Here is an 18,383-nt window from a genome sequence, read left to right on the forward strand (position 1 = left end):
TAGTTAATGGTGTCTTTGTCACCTTCTTCTTCTGTATTTCATCATGAGATGATGCATAACACCACATTACAAAAGTTTGATGCAATAAATGTAAAGTAGCATGTACACTTATTGTTTATTGGTATTTTTTGCACATATACAACTTGCTTCTTCATTCTTTCCTGCAATAACTGAATGTTACAGCAGAGGCTTAGTGTGTTTTTATTAAGAACCTGCCCCTTTAAGACTGCCTCACTACCGACTGTCCTTTTATGGTCATACATCCTGTCAGGTGACAAAGGAGCAGCCACACAGCTTCTCAGAGAAATGCCTAGAAATGACTGAAAAGCTCAATGCACGGTTTGTGCAGTGGTTGGGGCTTGTAATGCTCGTTATGACTACATGAATGTGTGCGTGCGTGCGTGCGTGCGTGCGTGCGTGCGTGCGTGCGTGTGTGTGTTACAGGATGTCCAGGTGGGTTTATGTAATAAGGGCTGTGCAGCCTGGTTCTGAGCTGATAGTGTTGAAAGGGCTGCAAGGAAGATGATTTCCTAATTTAATGCATCTTCTTTTTCATTTGCCAGTAGATTTTCAGAGGGCACATTTATTTCAAATAGAAATCAATTTATAAAGCAGTCTAATTAATAAATTTACATAGCTATAATTGGTCCTTGCAAATATGATAAAGGAAAGATTTGGGTTTCACTAAAATTAATCAGGATTAAACTGGAATGTATATAATTTCATATGAATTTGACCTTTTTGAATTTTGCCTAAAACTTCGGTTTTTTATTATATTTTAGTTTAATTTCTTATTTGTTATTCATTGATCATTATTATGTCCATCCATCCATCCATTTTCTTACACCCTTGTCCCTGTCATGTTTTAGGTTTTATAAACTACTACATTTTGGCAGTACTTGAATATTTAAAGAATAATGAATATTTAACATTGATTACTGATATAACAAACAATATTAAAAGGTAACGTATGTCCACACTGATCAGTCTGTGATCATTTCTCTGTTTGCCTCCTTCTTGATTCTACAAGGTCATATGTACTGATTCTGCTTATGGGACGTTTTCCCATCAGAACCTTCATTTACCGTCATATTTAATGAGCTGGAATATTATAGAAAAGTTTATTCATTTCATTAACCGAGTTTCTCTTCATGAAGCAGTTATATAGATTAATTACACACTTTATATCCCTCTATTTATGCATACAAACAATGAAAACATTTAAAATTAGGATATTACTTCAGACCAATAAAAAGTGTGTGGAATAAATGAAAAGTATGTTTAATACCTGCGTAAATGTTATTTTGAAAAACCAGCCTCAATGGCATATTGTAATTATTGAATATTACTGTGCTCTTTTAAAAAAAGAAGCAATGCAGTTGGCCAGTTTATTATCGAATTAGAGAACTGCAGTGAATATGTTTTGCATCATGCAGATGTTAGTTGGAGCCGGCTGAATTGAATGGAATGAATATTAATCGAACTGAATTTGAAATTTATTTTTGTTTTTATTTTGTTTTATTGGCATCATGAATGAACAGTTCTGAATTTGTAATATTAGTATCAGTTTTGATATTTTTGTTTATATAAGTCTTAATTATTATCCCATAGTAATAATGACAATAATTATCACCCTTGTCTTTTCACCTCTCCCTGTAATGTAGAAAACCCTAAACTTCTTTAAATATGGATTTGTTTCCTTCCTCTCTTGAACTTTACTTTGCCGTTCACAGCATAAACAATCTTGTATGTGGATCTTTATTCGTTGCTGAAAAATTCTCTTACCTCCTCATTTTTACATTTATTTTGCAAATCAATATACATCTGTTTTGTTTGCGTATGTTTGCTCTTCTGATGGCTTTAAATTGAACCATAGAATAACACCGGGAAGGATTAGTGGCCACATGCGCGCGGTCATGTGTGCCTGGATCGATATGCTTACATCGTTTGATTCAAAGCTTCGCCTCGACGCTCTCGTTGACTTCGGAAGAGTTTGTGGCCGCATCACAAGGCGTTCGCGGTTTTTTGCTTCTGTATAAGATTGCACAAGTCTCTCCTTCTTCTTGAAGGAAGGACTAGGATAGAGTGAAAGAATATCATTAAAATGAAGTGAGTTACTGTTGCATGTAATTAAGTGTGGCTGAGCCTGCTGCGTGAGCCACTTTTGGCCTCGTCTTAAGATCCTGTTTGGTTTGATAAGAATGCTACTCTGATGTTGAGTTTGAATCTGAAGCACACCGTGTTCAAATATAAGCGCCGTAACATGCAAGGCTACATTGAAACACACGATGACACACCCAGCTCCGTTCCCCATTAATAATGCATACGTACAGGGCTTTAATGGCGACACTGTAACACTTTCCATCAGCTCCCTGTAAAGACAAACCTTTCACTCTGTGTCGGGATGTTTTGTATCCGGTTTGTGACTAAACTACAAATTCATAAGCATGTAAAGCGGCTCCCAGGCAGTCCTATCAAATTACTGAAATGTAACTGCCACAGCAACATGAAAGCCATATAGGCTCTCCTTCTCTCCTTTTCCCTTCACACGTTCACACTCTCAATCTCTTCCTCCACCCACTCGAAAGCCAAAGCGTGTAATCTTATTGGTTTGGTACACATGTGTTGATGTCATCATTGTGAACATGAAATAATTCCCCTATGGTTCCTAAATGAGGATCCACGAGGGCAGATTTCTCCCACTGCTCCTTTTGACCACGTCTTTCAGAATAATAAAAAAAAAGATGAAGAATGGCTGAAATGTAAAAACTCTGTGATTGTCTTATGCTTCTTCTGTGAGATTATTTGCGGATGTGTGTTGTGGCACAGAGCCTCAGGATGGTCAGTGATGGCACAGGACAGGCGTTAAGTCTGCAGCTGAACTGGAGATGACCGGGGAGGTGGCCAGTGATCAGTCGGAGGGACAGGGGTGCTCATTGTAAGTTGGATTTTGGCTGCACTGGCTTGATGAAAAACATGGATTAGACTCACTTTTGATGGATTACAGTCTGTGGTTGTCATTGATTGCGGATTAGGACTCCCTTGCTCTTTCTCTTGAAAATGTTAAGAAAATTAACACATGCGATGCTTTTTTTCCCATCTTTCCCCCTTTTTTTTACTGTGGCGTACTTCGTGAAGAAGTGCCTTCTCACCCAAAGCGGGCAGCAGTGAGGCGTCGGTGTCGCTGCCCCTTTAAGAGCAGCTAGTGAAGCGCTCAGTCCTGTTGGTGCTGCTGCTGCTGATGGCGACGCTGCGAGTTGATTGGCTGTGGCTGTCAGGACTGAGCTGCTAGAGGGATGCTGCTATGTATCCTTCCCCCTCCTCCCTCGCTGCTGCTCCCCTCTCTCTATCTCTCTCACCAGCCTCCCTCTTGCTCACTCGCATCCCTCTGAATAATCCACATCTAGGGCAAGCTGACTGAGAGGCGATCCAGCGCTCAGCTCCTCTCTGCAGCCTGAGAAAAGGGACAGAGAGCAAAAGGCAACGATTTTCAACGCAGGAGGAAAAAAAAAAACGTGAGATTTTTTTTTTGACACATCAAGAAGATACAGAATCAACTAAGGAAGATTTTCATTTGCGGATATCATTTATTTATACATATTGTTTATATATCTATATATATATTTGTACACACGCATATAGATATTTATATATATAAATATACATTTATCCTTGTACATATCTGTATTTGTGCTCGTCTGTTTATATTAATATTTTTATATGTATTTGTGTGTGTAAATATATATGATATATAAACAAAAGAATCTATATATCTATGAATTTATATGCGTATCACTGTGAACCAAGAGAAGCAAGAAGATATTTCTATCATCAGGGCTGGTCTCTGATTGCGTGGTGGCATACAATATCTTAAATATTTCCTTTGATCTTCTACGTCAAGAGGACAAAGACTACGTGCCCATTTTGTATTTTTTGTTTTCCTGTTGCTGCTTCCCATCCGTCTCAGTTTCAGCTTCTTTTTTTTTTTTTGTTCTCTACATCCACGAGGAATAAAGCAACCGGATTTGACCAAAACAGAGAGTGAGAGAGAGAGAGAAAAAAAAGAAGGAAAAAAAACACACGATAGAGGGGAAAATCTACAAATTCCTGTGATTGGTGTTATTTCCTTCGACGCTAGCGCTCTGCGAGCCGATCGCCGCGTGCCGTGTGAGATCTGAGGAGGCAGCAGAGACCGAGTGCCACGCCGCTCATCCCAGCGTCAGCCCAGCCAGCACAGCCAGCATGCACAAACACCATCACTGCTGCAAGTGCCCAGAATGTTATGAGGTGACCCGTATGGCAGCTCTGCGCAGGATGGACCCCCCAGCGTACGGAGGAGACTGGCAGGCCGAGCCCTATGGATACCCACCTGGGTACGGGGGAGGCCAGACCTTGCCCCCTCCAGCCTCAGGAGGGGGTGGAAGCATGGGAGGAGGAGGAGGCGGTGGGGGTGGAGGAGGAGGTGGTGGAGGTGGCACTTTGGGGAGAAGTAAGGGCAAGATTATGTCTGGTGGAGGCCCTGGAGGCCCCAACCCAAAGGGCCAGTCCAAGTGTGGCCCCAAAGTAAACGGCAACAACTCCAGTGGACAAGGAGGATGGTGGCCTGAGTGCACCTGCACCAACCGGGAGTGGTACGACCAGGTAATCCGCTTTCCTCACTCTGTTAGGGTTTTGTAGAGATCACATAAGTGATTGCAATAGTGACAAATAAAATCAGCTACTTCAGCTAATTAAAGATACTTCTAATTTAGCAGTCACCTCAACCCCCCCTCTCTTTAATTTGTTGACTGGGGTTCCTCTGTTGGAACAGGATGAATCTGGTTTCAGTGCACGTACATGGAGATGATCTGCATGTTTGGGACTAATGCAGATGACTAATGCCTATAGATTTAACACACCTACTATGTGTCGTCAAAGGCTTACACTGATGCTGATGCCACAGGCTAAAGGATTGTGGGTTTTTTTATGCTTTCAAATTTAGATTTCTACTCTGAAATTAGTATCCGAAAAATTAGATGAAGGAAAAATGGATTTGTTTCTGATCAGCTAAGTAAGGGATAAAGTCTCATTAGCAAATTGATAATGAAATCGATGTTTGACACCAGTGTCGTTTTCATTAGGCAGGCCTTGTGATTAAAACAACCTCAGCATAATGAGATTGTTTTGTAACAAAAGAACTCAGCCTGTTTCTAAATGTTGCGCCTTACATGTTGCACAGAATGAATGAAACTAGCTTTATCTCCCCCCCAGTGGGCTCCATTTTGTTTCCATTATTGTCATTTATTTACACGTGTGTATATAAATGACGGTTAAGAAAAGGTCAGGACAGCTTCAGAAGCTCAGCCTTTAATTAATCAAGGTGCACGTATGTGAGCATGAGAGTGATCTTTGGGTGGGGGGAAGGGCAGCTTGGCGAACATGAGATTCAAGAAATGGCTCTTACTGTGCATGAGTATGTGTTTATGCAGTCTTGCATTCGCGGCAACTGAAGCCATCTGCATTGTTTGCATTGCATTGATGTCATTTATGTCCGATTGTGATTTGAGGATGAAACATTGGAATATGGAAGGCAAGAAGAAAATGGAGCCTTCATCTGAGCCGCAAGCTTGCTGATATTAGCAGATTAAAGCTAATGAGGAGGTATTTCAGCTTTAGGGCCATGAATGTGTTTTATTTTTCAGTTTCTGTAACGTTACATTCTTGCTTCATCCAGACCAATCAGACATTTTGAAAGCTTGCAACAAATGTGATTATGTAAGGAGTTATTGCTTATATGGAGATTTTAATGTCCATTAGAGGACTGCATCACGTATGTAGCCAAGAAATTCATTCAGTACTAAAGCTGCACAGCATAAATTGGCTACAACTCGATAAAATATCTTTAAGTTGCGCTGTTATTCACTCAGGGGTCTTGAGTTGGTTGAAAATGCACCACTAAGGAAAACGCCTCTGTACAGGATCTTTGCGTCTTTCTACGATGTGAATTTTCACCTCTGTATATGAATTGTTTAACGTGTCGCACGTTCAACGTGCCTTGAGTGCAACAGTAGCTACAGTTTATCTGTGACGTAAAGGGATTGAAATTCAGATGAGCAGTTAGGGATGTGTTGCAGGGTTAAGTGGGGTAAAAATGTAAAGGTTGAAAAGGAGAGAAATAAGCCAATAAAGGCAGGCAGCGGCCCAAAAGGGGGTTTGTGGTTATGTAAGAGGAGTTGGTTGGTGGTGCTGTCAGAGAGAGGAGCTGGAGAGACACTGACACTACGGGAAAACATCTGTCCCTCCGTCTTCTACAACATCCATGTAAATGGCCAGTTTGTGTCTCCACTTCTGTCTGCGTCCAACATGACATGGCTAGAAACATACGTCTACGATCTGCCAATGTTGCTCATCGTTGTGGGAAAACGTGAATCTGGCTCTTCTTTTCTCTACATATCCATAGCTGGAGAACAGGACATTTATCCATCAATTATTTTACTGAAATAGTCATTAAACACCTCAATATTTCTGTTTGACCGATTTATATAAAATTCACAACATATATTAGTAAAAAATGCAAACAAATGAAAAGAAAATAAACTATATTAATGAAATGATACGGGAAATAATTAAACACACAAAGAAAATGAGCTGCAAAAGGGCAAAGAAAGGCAAGAAATGAGCTGAAATACCTTAATTGTTTCTCGTTACCTTTGCAACCTTACTGTTGCAAAAGATATTGATGGTATTATTGGTTAAAGATGTATTTCTAAACTATTAGTATTTCCAGTGATCCAAGTTAAAAGGACATAATTTCACCATTAATCTATCACAGGTGTTCCTAGATTTCTGAAAGAGGAATAAAACAATTAAAAGACTTGTCATCCGTAACCCAGAGACCACATCATTGGACATCTGAAATGCAGAGGTAGTTTTACAGTAAACAACAGCATCATTAGCCTATTTAAATGTTCTGCTACAAACTTTAAACAACCTAACAAGCTTTTTCCTCAGCAATGGACATTCGTGACTACCTAAGTTATTTTTTGTTCAGCAGCACCAGGCTTCACTTCTGAAGAAAAAGCTTGTTAGATCTTGCTGAAAGTTTGTTGCAGAACGTTCAAATAGGCTAATAAAATAGTGAGGTTAGATGAGACCAAAAGTTGAGTGCACCATGTCCTTGCAGTAGGAGTAGAAGTGCATATCATTCCAAAAACACCCAACCAACAAGTAGGTTTGTAGGTAGGTTTGCTGGTTGTCAGCCTTTAATTGAGGGCTGAATGTAGTCTTTACACAAATGTGAAAATGAACAAAGATGGATTTTTAAGACATTGAGTCCACACAACCAAAGAAATGAATTAGTTTCAGAGCTCAAAATAAAGATGATAGACTTTTCCATTCAGTAGCCTTGACTCGAATCCTTCTGAAAATCTGTTGAAAGACCCAAAGCTCACACCGTGGCAATGCATTGCACTCATTTCTCCATGAACACGACACAAGACATCTTGAAGTTGTCATAAAAAGGCCTTTCAACAGAATTTTTATTCCCTGTGTCATTCCAATTTATTTTACAAAATGTAATTTATAAATTAAATGTCATTTGCTTCTTTGTGGGCTTGTTTAGCCCGAGTTCCTACCAACATCTGTTGTAAGTTTCATGTTGGTATTCCTACCAGAATTATACAGTAAGTTGATGTTTATGATGCCAACATCCCTCCCCATGTTTTTGGAAACTAGCATGATAAAAGGCTGAAACTATCCTCATTCATTCAGAGACAATAATAAAGCATCACTGCCACTCCTAAATAAACCTAAAGCCGTAAACATAAGCCGTAAATGTGAGGAAATCATTACCCACCCTGGCACATGATGATGCTTTATTAATTTCCCCCCCGTGTCGTCTATTTACAAAATGATTGTACCACTTTTGTTAGGAGCTTGCTAGGTTAATTATGGCTGATTTCAGCTGGGATTGTCAGAACATTCTTTTAAAACAAGAGCTTTTGAATTTAAATCTGAGGAAAGTGGAGACCTCAGTCTACTGGGATCATCCGTTAGAAAGCTCCCTCTTTCTCCCGCCGGGCTCCAATCTGTCTTTGTCTGTTCTCCAACTCTGTGGCTATGATTAGCTTTAAATATTAATCTGAGTTTACCTTATTTATTAGCATCAAGATTCAGTTAAAAAGTGCTCTGCCAGAAGTACTGCTCATAACAGACTGTGTAGTAGTGTATTAAATGAATGCACAGACACAGTGGGCGTTCCTTGCTTAACACTCCCATAGGTGATTACTACATGAAAGCCTTCAGGCCTTGATCAGACTGTGTGTGTGTGTGTGTGTGTGTGTGTGTGTGTACTTGTGTCTGTGCTTGTGTGTGTGTTCTTGCATTTTTACAGTCAGATTGATTTATTGGTGTCATTGGTCTATACATCTGTCTGATGAGATTTTGCTGGGTTGGATTTGATTTGCCTTTCCTGTAGCGGCGATCCAGAGCGTATTAACGGATGGGATTTACAAGTGCAACACGTCCAAATGTCTTGAGCTGGATCACACACTGCGATCTTAAAAGGATCCGTCCTAAACCAGGGATATTCTCATCAGTTCAGAGATGAAGAGATTTATCTGAGAACTTCTCAGAAAGGCAGATTTTTTTCTAAATATAAGACTTGGACCATGAACAGTGTGATTGGTAACTTCATTTCTTCCATTTCTACCCAGTTTTTTCTGGCCTTCTAGTCATGAGTGGTTATTATTTATATTTGGAGCAGAGGTGACTTTACATGACATGTAAAAAGCACTCTGATAAAACTTATTTTTATGTTTTAAAACTAAATGACTGTGCGGTTAACATTTTAAGCTATCTTATATTAAGAGCCATTAAGGTTTCCAGATCTTAATGACTCTTGTATTCTCCAGAGCAGGGAATAAACAAAGCTCAGCTTATCAAAAATCTGAATGTTCCTAAAACCCATTAAACAGTTAAAATATTAATAAATAGCTGTCTCTCCAGGAATTTGATTGTTTTTGTGTCTTAATCAAAATCACAGATTTTGTGGTGCTAATTCAGAAATAAAATATTCCTAAGGAATTTTTACAATATTAGACACCCATCAAACATTGCGCTAATGTTTGATGTTAAATGTGACTTTTTGATACTCGCAGTATTGATCACAGACTATAATTAGACATGAAGTAAAGCTGAGGCAGCAGACCTGAAGTTTTTGACAAATTTTGAGCAAACATGGCAGTAAAATCAGAAAAAAATCTCTTGATTTTGTGTGAAGTTGGCAGATTTGGGTGTTATTGGTATAATTTGGAGTCAAGAGGGCTATATAAAAAATGGCCAGATTCTATCCCCGGGTCTTGAGTTCGACACATGTGCTCTGGAGAATATACATTATCGAAAAGTTAATTTATTTCGCTAAATGAACCACATTATGTAGAGGAATTACAAGCAGACGGATGTTTTCTGGTAATTGTGCTTTTCGGCCAATGAAAATATGACATTTAAGATTAGAATATTACATTAGACCAATTAAAAACATTTTAATACAGAAATGTTATCCTAATGAAGAGTAATGAAAATTTTTTATATTTGCTTAAAGGTTATTTTCAAAAATGTACTTTAATCTGGCAAACGATCCTCATCTGAACTCATATTTTGGTGTTTGCTTAGTTTAGTTTTATTTAGTTTTTTAATAAAAACAACAGGTTCAGGTTGCATTCATATGCAAAGATCCTCATAAACATTCACTGCTTAGGACTCCACTGCTGAAGAAAAAATTTTCAGGTAAAATGGATCAGTATGACTATAGAGATACAGAAACTATATGGAACAATCAGCTCTCTGATAATTTTTGCAATGTTTTGCAGCTGTTACCGCTTTCAAAATTAGATTTTTAAATTTGAGTCTCTTGCAATAAGACTGACTTGTAATTCTGTGCATTATTAACCTGATTCCTCGTACATATGAAATAAAAAAGAAGAAAAAGTACCATTGTTTGATGATTTAAGTTGATATAGGCAGAATTTGAGCTCTGTTTCGCCAATACAATGATTTAATATAAATACAAGTTGCCTGCAAATTGTGTACAAAATCCAGATGGCTGAAAACAAAATTATGTCAATTTAGTTGCAGAAAAAAATATTTATATAATTCTGACCTTTATTAAACACTGACATTCTGAATCAGAAACCGCCATAGGATGCAGTGGAAAGTTAACGTAGTAAATTAAAGAGAAATAAGTTGATTAAAGAGAGACGGATCTTCAAGATAATGTAATAGAAATTCCTTGTAGACAGGCCAGATGACCCTAAGTACTGAAACACGGGTGGGCTGCTTTCTGTAGGAAGCTGCTTTGTTTGTTACGTCTTTATCATGTCAGAAGAAGGTTATTGGATTTCTGTGTTTAATGTAAGTCATTTCCTTCCCTCCTTCTTTGAAGTTAAACCCTTTACTGGACTGAGTAGTTACATATGCAGAGTACATTTTAAAAACTCTGTTAGTAACCACTTTTATTGATTTGTGCTATGTTTATTAGAGACTTTATTGTAGAGATACTGTAAAATTCTGTGGCTTTAAATTTAAAATCCCTTTTCTTAGTTTGTTGGTGGTGGATGGTTAATACTCCGGTCAGTTATCATTCTTATTTACCTTGTTTCCATGGTAGATGTGTTGTTTAAGGTTGTTAAAGTCTAATGTTAAAAGCTGATGCTTGTGCTGTAAATATTTCATTCATTTTTATATGGTTTTTGGGATGTTTGGGAGTAAACAGGATATTAAAGATTATAATTTTGGGCTGCGTATTAAATAACTAACTCAATAACTCAGTTTTCAAACATTTCATAAAAAGTTGATTGATTTAATTATTGTCAGTCTCCAAACGAACTTAAATAACAAGACGAAAGGAAGCCTTGTGGTTCTCAGAAGATTTTATAATTAGTTAAATAGGACATAATCCAATGAGCTATTAATAATTTAAGAAATGCAGAAGCAGTCCATGAAAAATTTAATACACCTTCAGTTCAGTGGCTTGTACTATCACTTTTAGTAAGGCAACTTATCATCTTCTGTTTTGTCCTATCACTTCATCATGGTTGAAATTTTACCATTATGATCTAATAACTGGACTATTAATGTTCATCTTGTTTGCAATAGAAGTTACATGGCAGCAACTCCGGTTAATAATCATATTCAGACGGTTACAATCACGGCAAAAAGAAATTTAGGGTTTTAATGCATACTCTGGTCTCTACTGAGTTTCAATATTGTTTAAATCTTAACCTCAAGTGTAAACATGTTTGAACAAACATGGCAGATTCCTATATGTCAGTATTATACAAAACACGAAGCCAAAATAGAAAAAAATGTAAGAAATTAGACACAAATCAAAAACCCTTGATCTGCAGAAAGAAAAGGGAATAAATAGAAGTTTGTGGGTTAAATTTTGTTTATACACACCCAGTGTAGTTTTATATTTCAGTGCTAACAAAAGTCCACTAACAGGCAAAGTTTATGCATTTTAATACAAATAAATACATTCACTGATGCTTAACAGTAATTTGATAATACATGTTAAGTAATTTTCTGTTGTTGAAGGAAGAAAAATTTACTATTTAGTGGCCAGGCCAAGTAAAAGAGAAGTTTGTGAGAAAAGGCAGATCAGATATTTACATTGTTGTACTGCAAAAACCTTTGACAAGCCAGTCGCCGTTGTGGAAGCTGGAGATCTTGATTCATAACAAAGATATAAAATGTTGACCTGGAGACTGAACTGTGTCGAATCCCTCCTCCTACATTTAATTTAAAAGCCTCCACTCAGTGGCTTTGTTGCCTTGTTGAGACATTCAGGCTGGATTTGTACATTTTGTTTCAACATGGAAGTCATGTCTGGAAAACTCAGAGGAAATGTCTCAACACCAACGCCTGTTTCTGCTCATTATGTGGTTTATGTTAGCTGATGATTTACGGTTTATGTAGGATTTTATTCGAGTGTTTCAGGTGAATGACACTGAGTGTGTGCGTGTGTGTGTGCGTGTGGGGGTGCGTGTGTGTGTGTCCCACTGGAAGTCGAGGCTGCCATGCCCCTGTGATCCATATGGTCATTGTCAGAGGACTGGCCAGCGCTCAGCCCCATATCATTTTGCTTGCTCCCCACTCTGGCTCCCACTGCCAGTCAGCACAGGAGAATAGGGTAGTACGGGAGGGGAGGGGACGGTGCTGTTTGTTTGCTTGCCTGCTTTGTTTTATTTAGAGGTTTTTGCTGATCACAATATAAACTGGCCTAGAAATGTGACAGCGTTCTGCAGGGCAGACTGGATTCCTGAATCAGCGGGAGACTTCCTGTTGGGGCTAAAAGGGAGGGCACACTGGGATCTTTCACGCTTCGCTCTTTAAATGTTAATTAAAAGAAGCCCTGGTCGCTTCAGCATGTAGAAGTATGAACTGATGTTTATGTCTATTTTCTACAACCTCTGTTTGCAAGAATGTGCCGACTTCTTTTGCAAACTGTAGCAGCTTCCATCACCCACATGTTGCCATGGAATATGTGTATATCCAATCAATATCAGTGAATAGCTGGTCCCGGAGCCTTCTGACTCCTCTTCATTTTTGTGGGGGTGTGTGGGTGCTTTCAACAGTGCTTGTGCAGTTATTGCTTTTATTTCACTGCCATATCAGCTGTTATTTTGGTAACACTTAGAAAGAGGCACATAGATTTCAAACAGAACTCAAGAGCTGAATAATAAAAAGAAACAACTAAAAAATATAGCAGATTGTACCTGGGAAGTTGCTACTTATCTTTATTTAAGTTCAATTAAACCGTTGTTTTGTTTAAGAAGTGAAAGAAACAAAATTAATGCATGTTGAGCCTCTCTAGGCACTGAAGTGGGCCATTATTTAAAGGCTGCTTTCTCATATGTGTATTGTTTAAATTCAGACAAAATGCCTCCAAAATCGAAACTGGCTGAGCAACTTATGAATTTCTTATTCTTCAGCAACATACAGCCATTCAAGTAACTAAAATATTTATAATTATTAATCGCTAACCTTGAAAGACTAGTGTAGCAGTTAAATTATTTAGGAGTTCTTTATATTGGGCTAAAATTCTCTAACTATATTCTACTAAATTGGACATCATGCATCACTCGCTATATTTTAACTGAAATATTTACCATTACTAATTCTATTATTTTTAGATATTCTACACTGCAAAAACAGAAAATCTTACCACGTAATTTTGGTCTACTTTCTAGTGCAAATATATTGGTAAACTTGAAATAAGACTAACTTATAAGTTAGGAATTATTAAATTAAATTAAGGAATTATTTACTTAAAATAAGTGCCTAAATCTTGCTGAAAAGTTACTTTTAAGTTAGTCTTATTTCAAGTTTACCAAGACATCTGCACTAGAAACTGTCTATCTAGCTATTTATCTATCGTTACATAGTCGCCTGATTTCTTCTTTTTTGTATCAGACCCTATTATTACTAGCCAGGTCTGCCAAATGTGGTATTTCCTGCTAAGATGTTTCACATTAAAAGCCTCTCTGTGTCTCACAGGCCCGAATCCAAACCATTTGAAATAGGTTTTTAATTTTGCACATCTGCGGGCGATGTGTAGTTAATTTTACAGTAATTCACTTTCGTTTGATAAAATCCTAAAGATGAAATGATGGGAGCTGGTTTGTAAATGAAAGTAGTTTTACTCAATAAAACTGTCAAAGAGGATGATTGTAAATGTGACGCTGTTATGTACAGATAGGGCTTACTTTTTAATTTCCAGCTGTCTGCGAGTTCAAATAAATACATTATTTAAGTAGCTTTTATTTTACGTGCCGTATCTACTAAGTTCTTGATTCTTTCTAAAAGCCTTTTCTCTTTTTAAGAGGTTAGTAAAATATTTAATTTGTTTTCATTTATTTTGTCATACCCTCAACTTGAGTTGATTTTAAATATTCCCATTGGCTGTAAGAATGTAAAATATTTAGCTTTGCTAAGAACTGCCGCTGTTACAAACACTGCTAAATGAAGGAAATTAAGCTAAAGAATTCAGTTTCTTTAGTATTTTATTTTTTACATTTTAAAAACAAAACTTGCACAATAAGTTAGACTACAGAGCCGTTTTGAGCCTCTTACTGAAAATAATGTGTACAGAGATGTCAGTTGAGGACAAACAAACCACAAATAAAGTATCCTGAGTTTTAGATTTCCTTGTAGTGCGAAATGAAAATGCCCACATGCAGCAGCTTTGTGGCTATTTAAATGTAAACAAGGGCGTTTTCACACCTAAAAGTCAGGTAGACTTGGTTCGATTGGGGACAAAAATGGCAACATATGTTACATTTTCAGCTGGTGCTGTTCATTTTCACACTGCACTGTCAAACAAACAAACCAAACTAATTGAAAATCAAGTTCTCACCAAGATCCTCTGAAGGAAATGACATAAAAACCTCTCAACAAATCACTGAGCACAACTTCCTTCTTCACAACATGTAAATAAAGATGGAGTGGCATTAGATTTTAGCAGTTGTAGGATTTCTTTTTAGTCTTTGGGAAATTTACCAAGCAAAAACTCTTCAACAATCGGCTCAGAATCCCCTGCGCTTTTGGTGCAGTGTCTGGTCCGCTTGGCGCTCACATATGCTTTCAAACCAAGACAGAGGTTTGTAGGCAGACCAGAGTTTGATTGTGTATTCACACGTCTCCAAACGAACTGGACTTTCTAAAAAAAATGAACTAGAAGTGAATGCACCCTAAGGACAATGGATAAGCTCGGTTTCACATGTACGTATCGGCCGATCATCCAAACTTAAGGAAATCAGGACCGATTGATCCTTACACCTCTATATCTACGTCACCTGATGGTGCTAGATGGAGATCGCCTTGTGCTTCCTAAAGCTGTTTGTTTTTGTGTGTGCATGCAGTATAAATAAATTTCCACAGTTTTCATTCAGTTTTGAGTTGAATGAATTTAAAAGCTGCTCTTCACAAACTGCCTGATGATGAGCTTGAGCATTTCCTCATGTAGCTCATCTTTCAGACTGCTATTCCTCATTCTATCATCCATTTTCTTTGTGCGTGTGTGTGTATGTGTGTGTGTTGAAGACATTTGGCGAAGCAGCGCGTTTCTTACCATGTGTAGCTGCTCTGAGTGCCATCTCTGTCTAATGCATTATCCAAGCAACCCTTCAGCCATTTGGTCTGGCCTCTTATTTCTGTGTGTGGGGGTGTGGATGGTGTTTTGAAGCATTCTTCATTTCTGTCGCTCCCGTCTTTCTCTTCCTCCACTTTTTCCTCAATCATTAAACAAATCAGAGGCTTTTTTTTTTCTCTCTTGAGCATCGTTTTCCAAATGATGCTTCAGTACGTAGCATCCTTCTGTTCTCATGCCGTTTGCCTTCATTCCAATGAGGTGTTATACATGTATGTGGTGGGAAACAGGCATAAAAATGCAAGTTAGAACAAGAGAAAATGGATTGGCGTTTTTAAAAAAACAGAGCTGTTTGTTTCAAACACATTTGACCAAAAATGCTAACACCTGATTTAGTTTTTTCAAAATGGGTAAAATGACCTGCTGTGTTTACATTGTCCTTCAAATGCAAAAATAAATATTCACTGTCCATATGGAACAGTTTCTACCTAAGTGGATATATTCCTCTTTGCTTTGTGAATGCAGTACAAAGAAACAAATGGCAGGAGCAACACACAGTGCTTCATGCACGTTTGGCTCACATGACTTCCTGCCCCCCCTCTGATTAGACGGCTAATGTTGTCCAGAGCTATGTCTGCCTAATGTTCGCAGAGCAATCCATCTTTAAACATGTTCCTCTTTCTGTTACTGGTCATTTCTCTTAGTAAAATAATGACCTGACTGCCCAGAGAGTCCAGAAAAACAGATTGCGCACATCTCAAGTTTCCGAGACAGAAAGATAAAGAAGGGTCGTGTATCACGGAGATAAACACTACAAGCAGTCCCAACTTAATATCACAGATTTTATTGCACTTTTGGTATAACGTTTCTACTCTGCACTTGTTTTCAGGGATTTTATTACTTTGCTGTGTGTATCTTTACATTTTTTTTTTCAAATATTTTTTCAGAATGTAGCACATCTTTTTGCAGCTCAGATGAAAACCAAACTTTTAATTCATTACCTTACTTTGTTATATTATAATGAGCAGGAGTGGTGCAGGTCAATAAAAATTAGCTTCATTGCATATTCTACATGCATTTAAAGACGATTAAGTATTTTATTCAAAAGTAATATGCTTACATTGTTGTTTGTACATATGGCTGACATAAACTGAGTTCTTTGATAATGTATTTATGCTGTGGTCCATTTTAAGTTTGGGATTTGATTGTAGAAACTCACTTTGAGTATACATGCATTTGAATGATGAGCATTCAGCGAACAGACCCAGTGGTACATTAAAAATTCAAGGCTAAATTCTAATAAAAAGGTCTTATAAGTACCGTATTTTCCGCACTGTAAGGCGCACCAGATTATAAGGCGCACCTTCAATGAATGGCCTATTTTAAAACATTTTTTCATATATAAGGCGCACCGCATTATAAGGCGCATAGAATAGACGCTACAGTAGAGGCTGAAGTTACGTTATGCATCCACTAGCTGGAACTGCACTAAAGTGAATGTCAACAAGACAGTCAGACTCCGGTCGGCAAGGAGAGTCTTCTGGGACTGAGCCGAGGCGTGGCCGGACGATGGTCACCCTTCTCCGTTCGCGCACAGCATGTTCGTGGAAAACGTGGTGCTAAATGACCTGCAGACAACCTGACTCTAGACCAGGGGTGCTCAAGTCCAGTCCTCGAGAGCTACCATCCTGCAACTTTTTGAAATATCCTTACTCAAACAGACCGGGATCAGCTCTAAACAGGCCTGGTAACGATCCTTTCATTTGATCCAGGTGTGTTGGAGCAGGGAAGCATCTGAAAGTTGCAGGACGGTAGCTCTTGAGGACTGGACTTGAGCACCCCTGCTCTAGACGGTCGGTAGGTAGATAGGTCAGTCAAACTTTATTAACAAACCAGCGTTCTGACAACTATCCCAGCATGCATCGCGTGCTTCTTCTTCTACGGGCGAAAATGAAGTCGATGGCTGCTTACTGTAGTTGCTAGACCTGTTGTGGCTCAATATTGTTCCATATATAAGGCGCACCGGATTATAAGGCGCACTGTCGGCTTTTGAGAAAATTGAAGGTTTTTAGGTGCGCCTTATAGTGCGGAAAATACGGTATACAAATACTTGTCCAAATAATGAAAATAAGACTAAATGCTTGCTTTAAAGTAATTAATTACAGAATACCAAGAGGATGGATGGTAGTTAGGATGGCACATATCATAATGACGAGTTCATAAACGGATATATAAAATAAAAATGGTTACAGATGATACACTAAGAAAGCTAATCTTTATGGAAAATTCCAAAGTGATAAAACCTGACATTAAACCTGTAATCATCAGAGATCACAGAAATTACAAATGAACTTTTGAATCATTTAAATGCTCATGCCTTTAAAGGGATTAACATAGATTTCCTGTCAGTATGGAGCTAATGTGTGGTATGGGTGGGTCCAAGTCGAAAGCAGATTCATGTAATGATTAAACATTTCAAAACCCCTTTAGCAACTCATCCAAATGCTACATTATGAACCTCTAAGATGTTTGTAGATGGTTATTAAAGAAAATCTCCAGGCTATTAACACCGAAGTTGGTTCACAAACTGTAATAGTGATGTTGCATTGGCAAACCAGACATTTAGATACACTGTAAGAAAGACACAATCTTTTTTTCCTCACCTTTTCTGTTTCATGTCCGCTAACATAACCAAGGGTGTTTTATTAACAAAATTCTTCAAATTCTGATTTTTACAGACATTTTGCTAATATTTGAGCTTTATCTTTTAGACTATATTCTAAAGCTTCTTCAAAGTTTGCTGAAATGTTTAAGCAGACTTCATTACTCCTGACTGAACTGAAGTAACTGATTCGGGTTTACAGGTTGCCTTGTTCACACATTATTTTGTGGAGTGCACCAGTCTCTCCTACAGTAAAATCCCTGCACATGATGATGCTTCCACCTCCTTACTTCACAGTTGAAATGCTGATCTCACGTTTCAGGCTTGAAGTGAAATGTTGGATGGTGGTAACAGGCAAAGACTTTAATTTTGTTTTCATCAAACTAAATATATATCCATCTTTGTTTTTGGGTCCATTTGCAAATTCTAACTTGGGCGTTTTATGTTTCCTTTTGAGAAATGGCCTCTTCTAGAAAACTCTACTAGAAACTCTACCGACATTTCAGCCAATGTCGGTAGAGGAATTGTTTGGCTGTGGATAAAGAGATTTTCGACTGTAGAATTCAAATTAAAACCTTGATATTTTTTTCTCTT

At 38.0% G+C, this 18,383-nt stretch overlaps 1 protein-coding gene across 13 annotated transcripts in view; it reads left to right on the top strand.

The window, feature by feature from the left end:
• dlg3 (discs, large homolog 3 (Drosophila)) overlaps nt 1–18,383 on the top strand; it is a 110,773-nt gene that overhangs the window by 16,801 nt on the left and 75,589 nt on the right. For 2 of the 13 annotated variants that reach the window (XM_008420776.3, XM_081611789.1), the window contains exon 1: nt 3,346–4,641. The exons of 4 other annotated variants lie outside the window; for them this stretch is intronic. In XM_008420776.3, coding sequence (XP_008418998.1) covers nt 4,243–4,641 — 399 coding nt within the window. In that variant the 5' untranslated portion in view covers nt 3,346–4,242. Of the gene's footprint in view, nt 1–3,283; nt 4,642–18,383 lie in introns of those variants that run through there. 7 more of the 13 variants (XM_008420767.3, XM_008420768.3, XM_008420769.3 and 4 more) reach the window with 7 other exon arrangements.

The sequence above is a fragment of the Poecilia reticulata genome, chromosome 10 (assembly GCF_904066995.2).
Source record: "Poecilia reticulata chromosome 10, P_reticulata-male-v2, whole genome shotgun sequence".
In the NCBI taxonomy this organism is placed as follows: domain Eukaryota; kingdom Metazoa; phylum Chordata; class Actinopteri; order Cyprinodontiformes; family Poeciliidae; genus Poecilia; species Poecilia reticulata.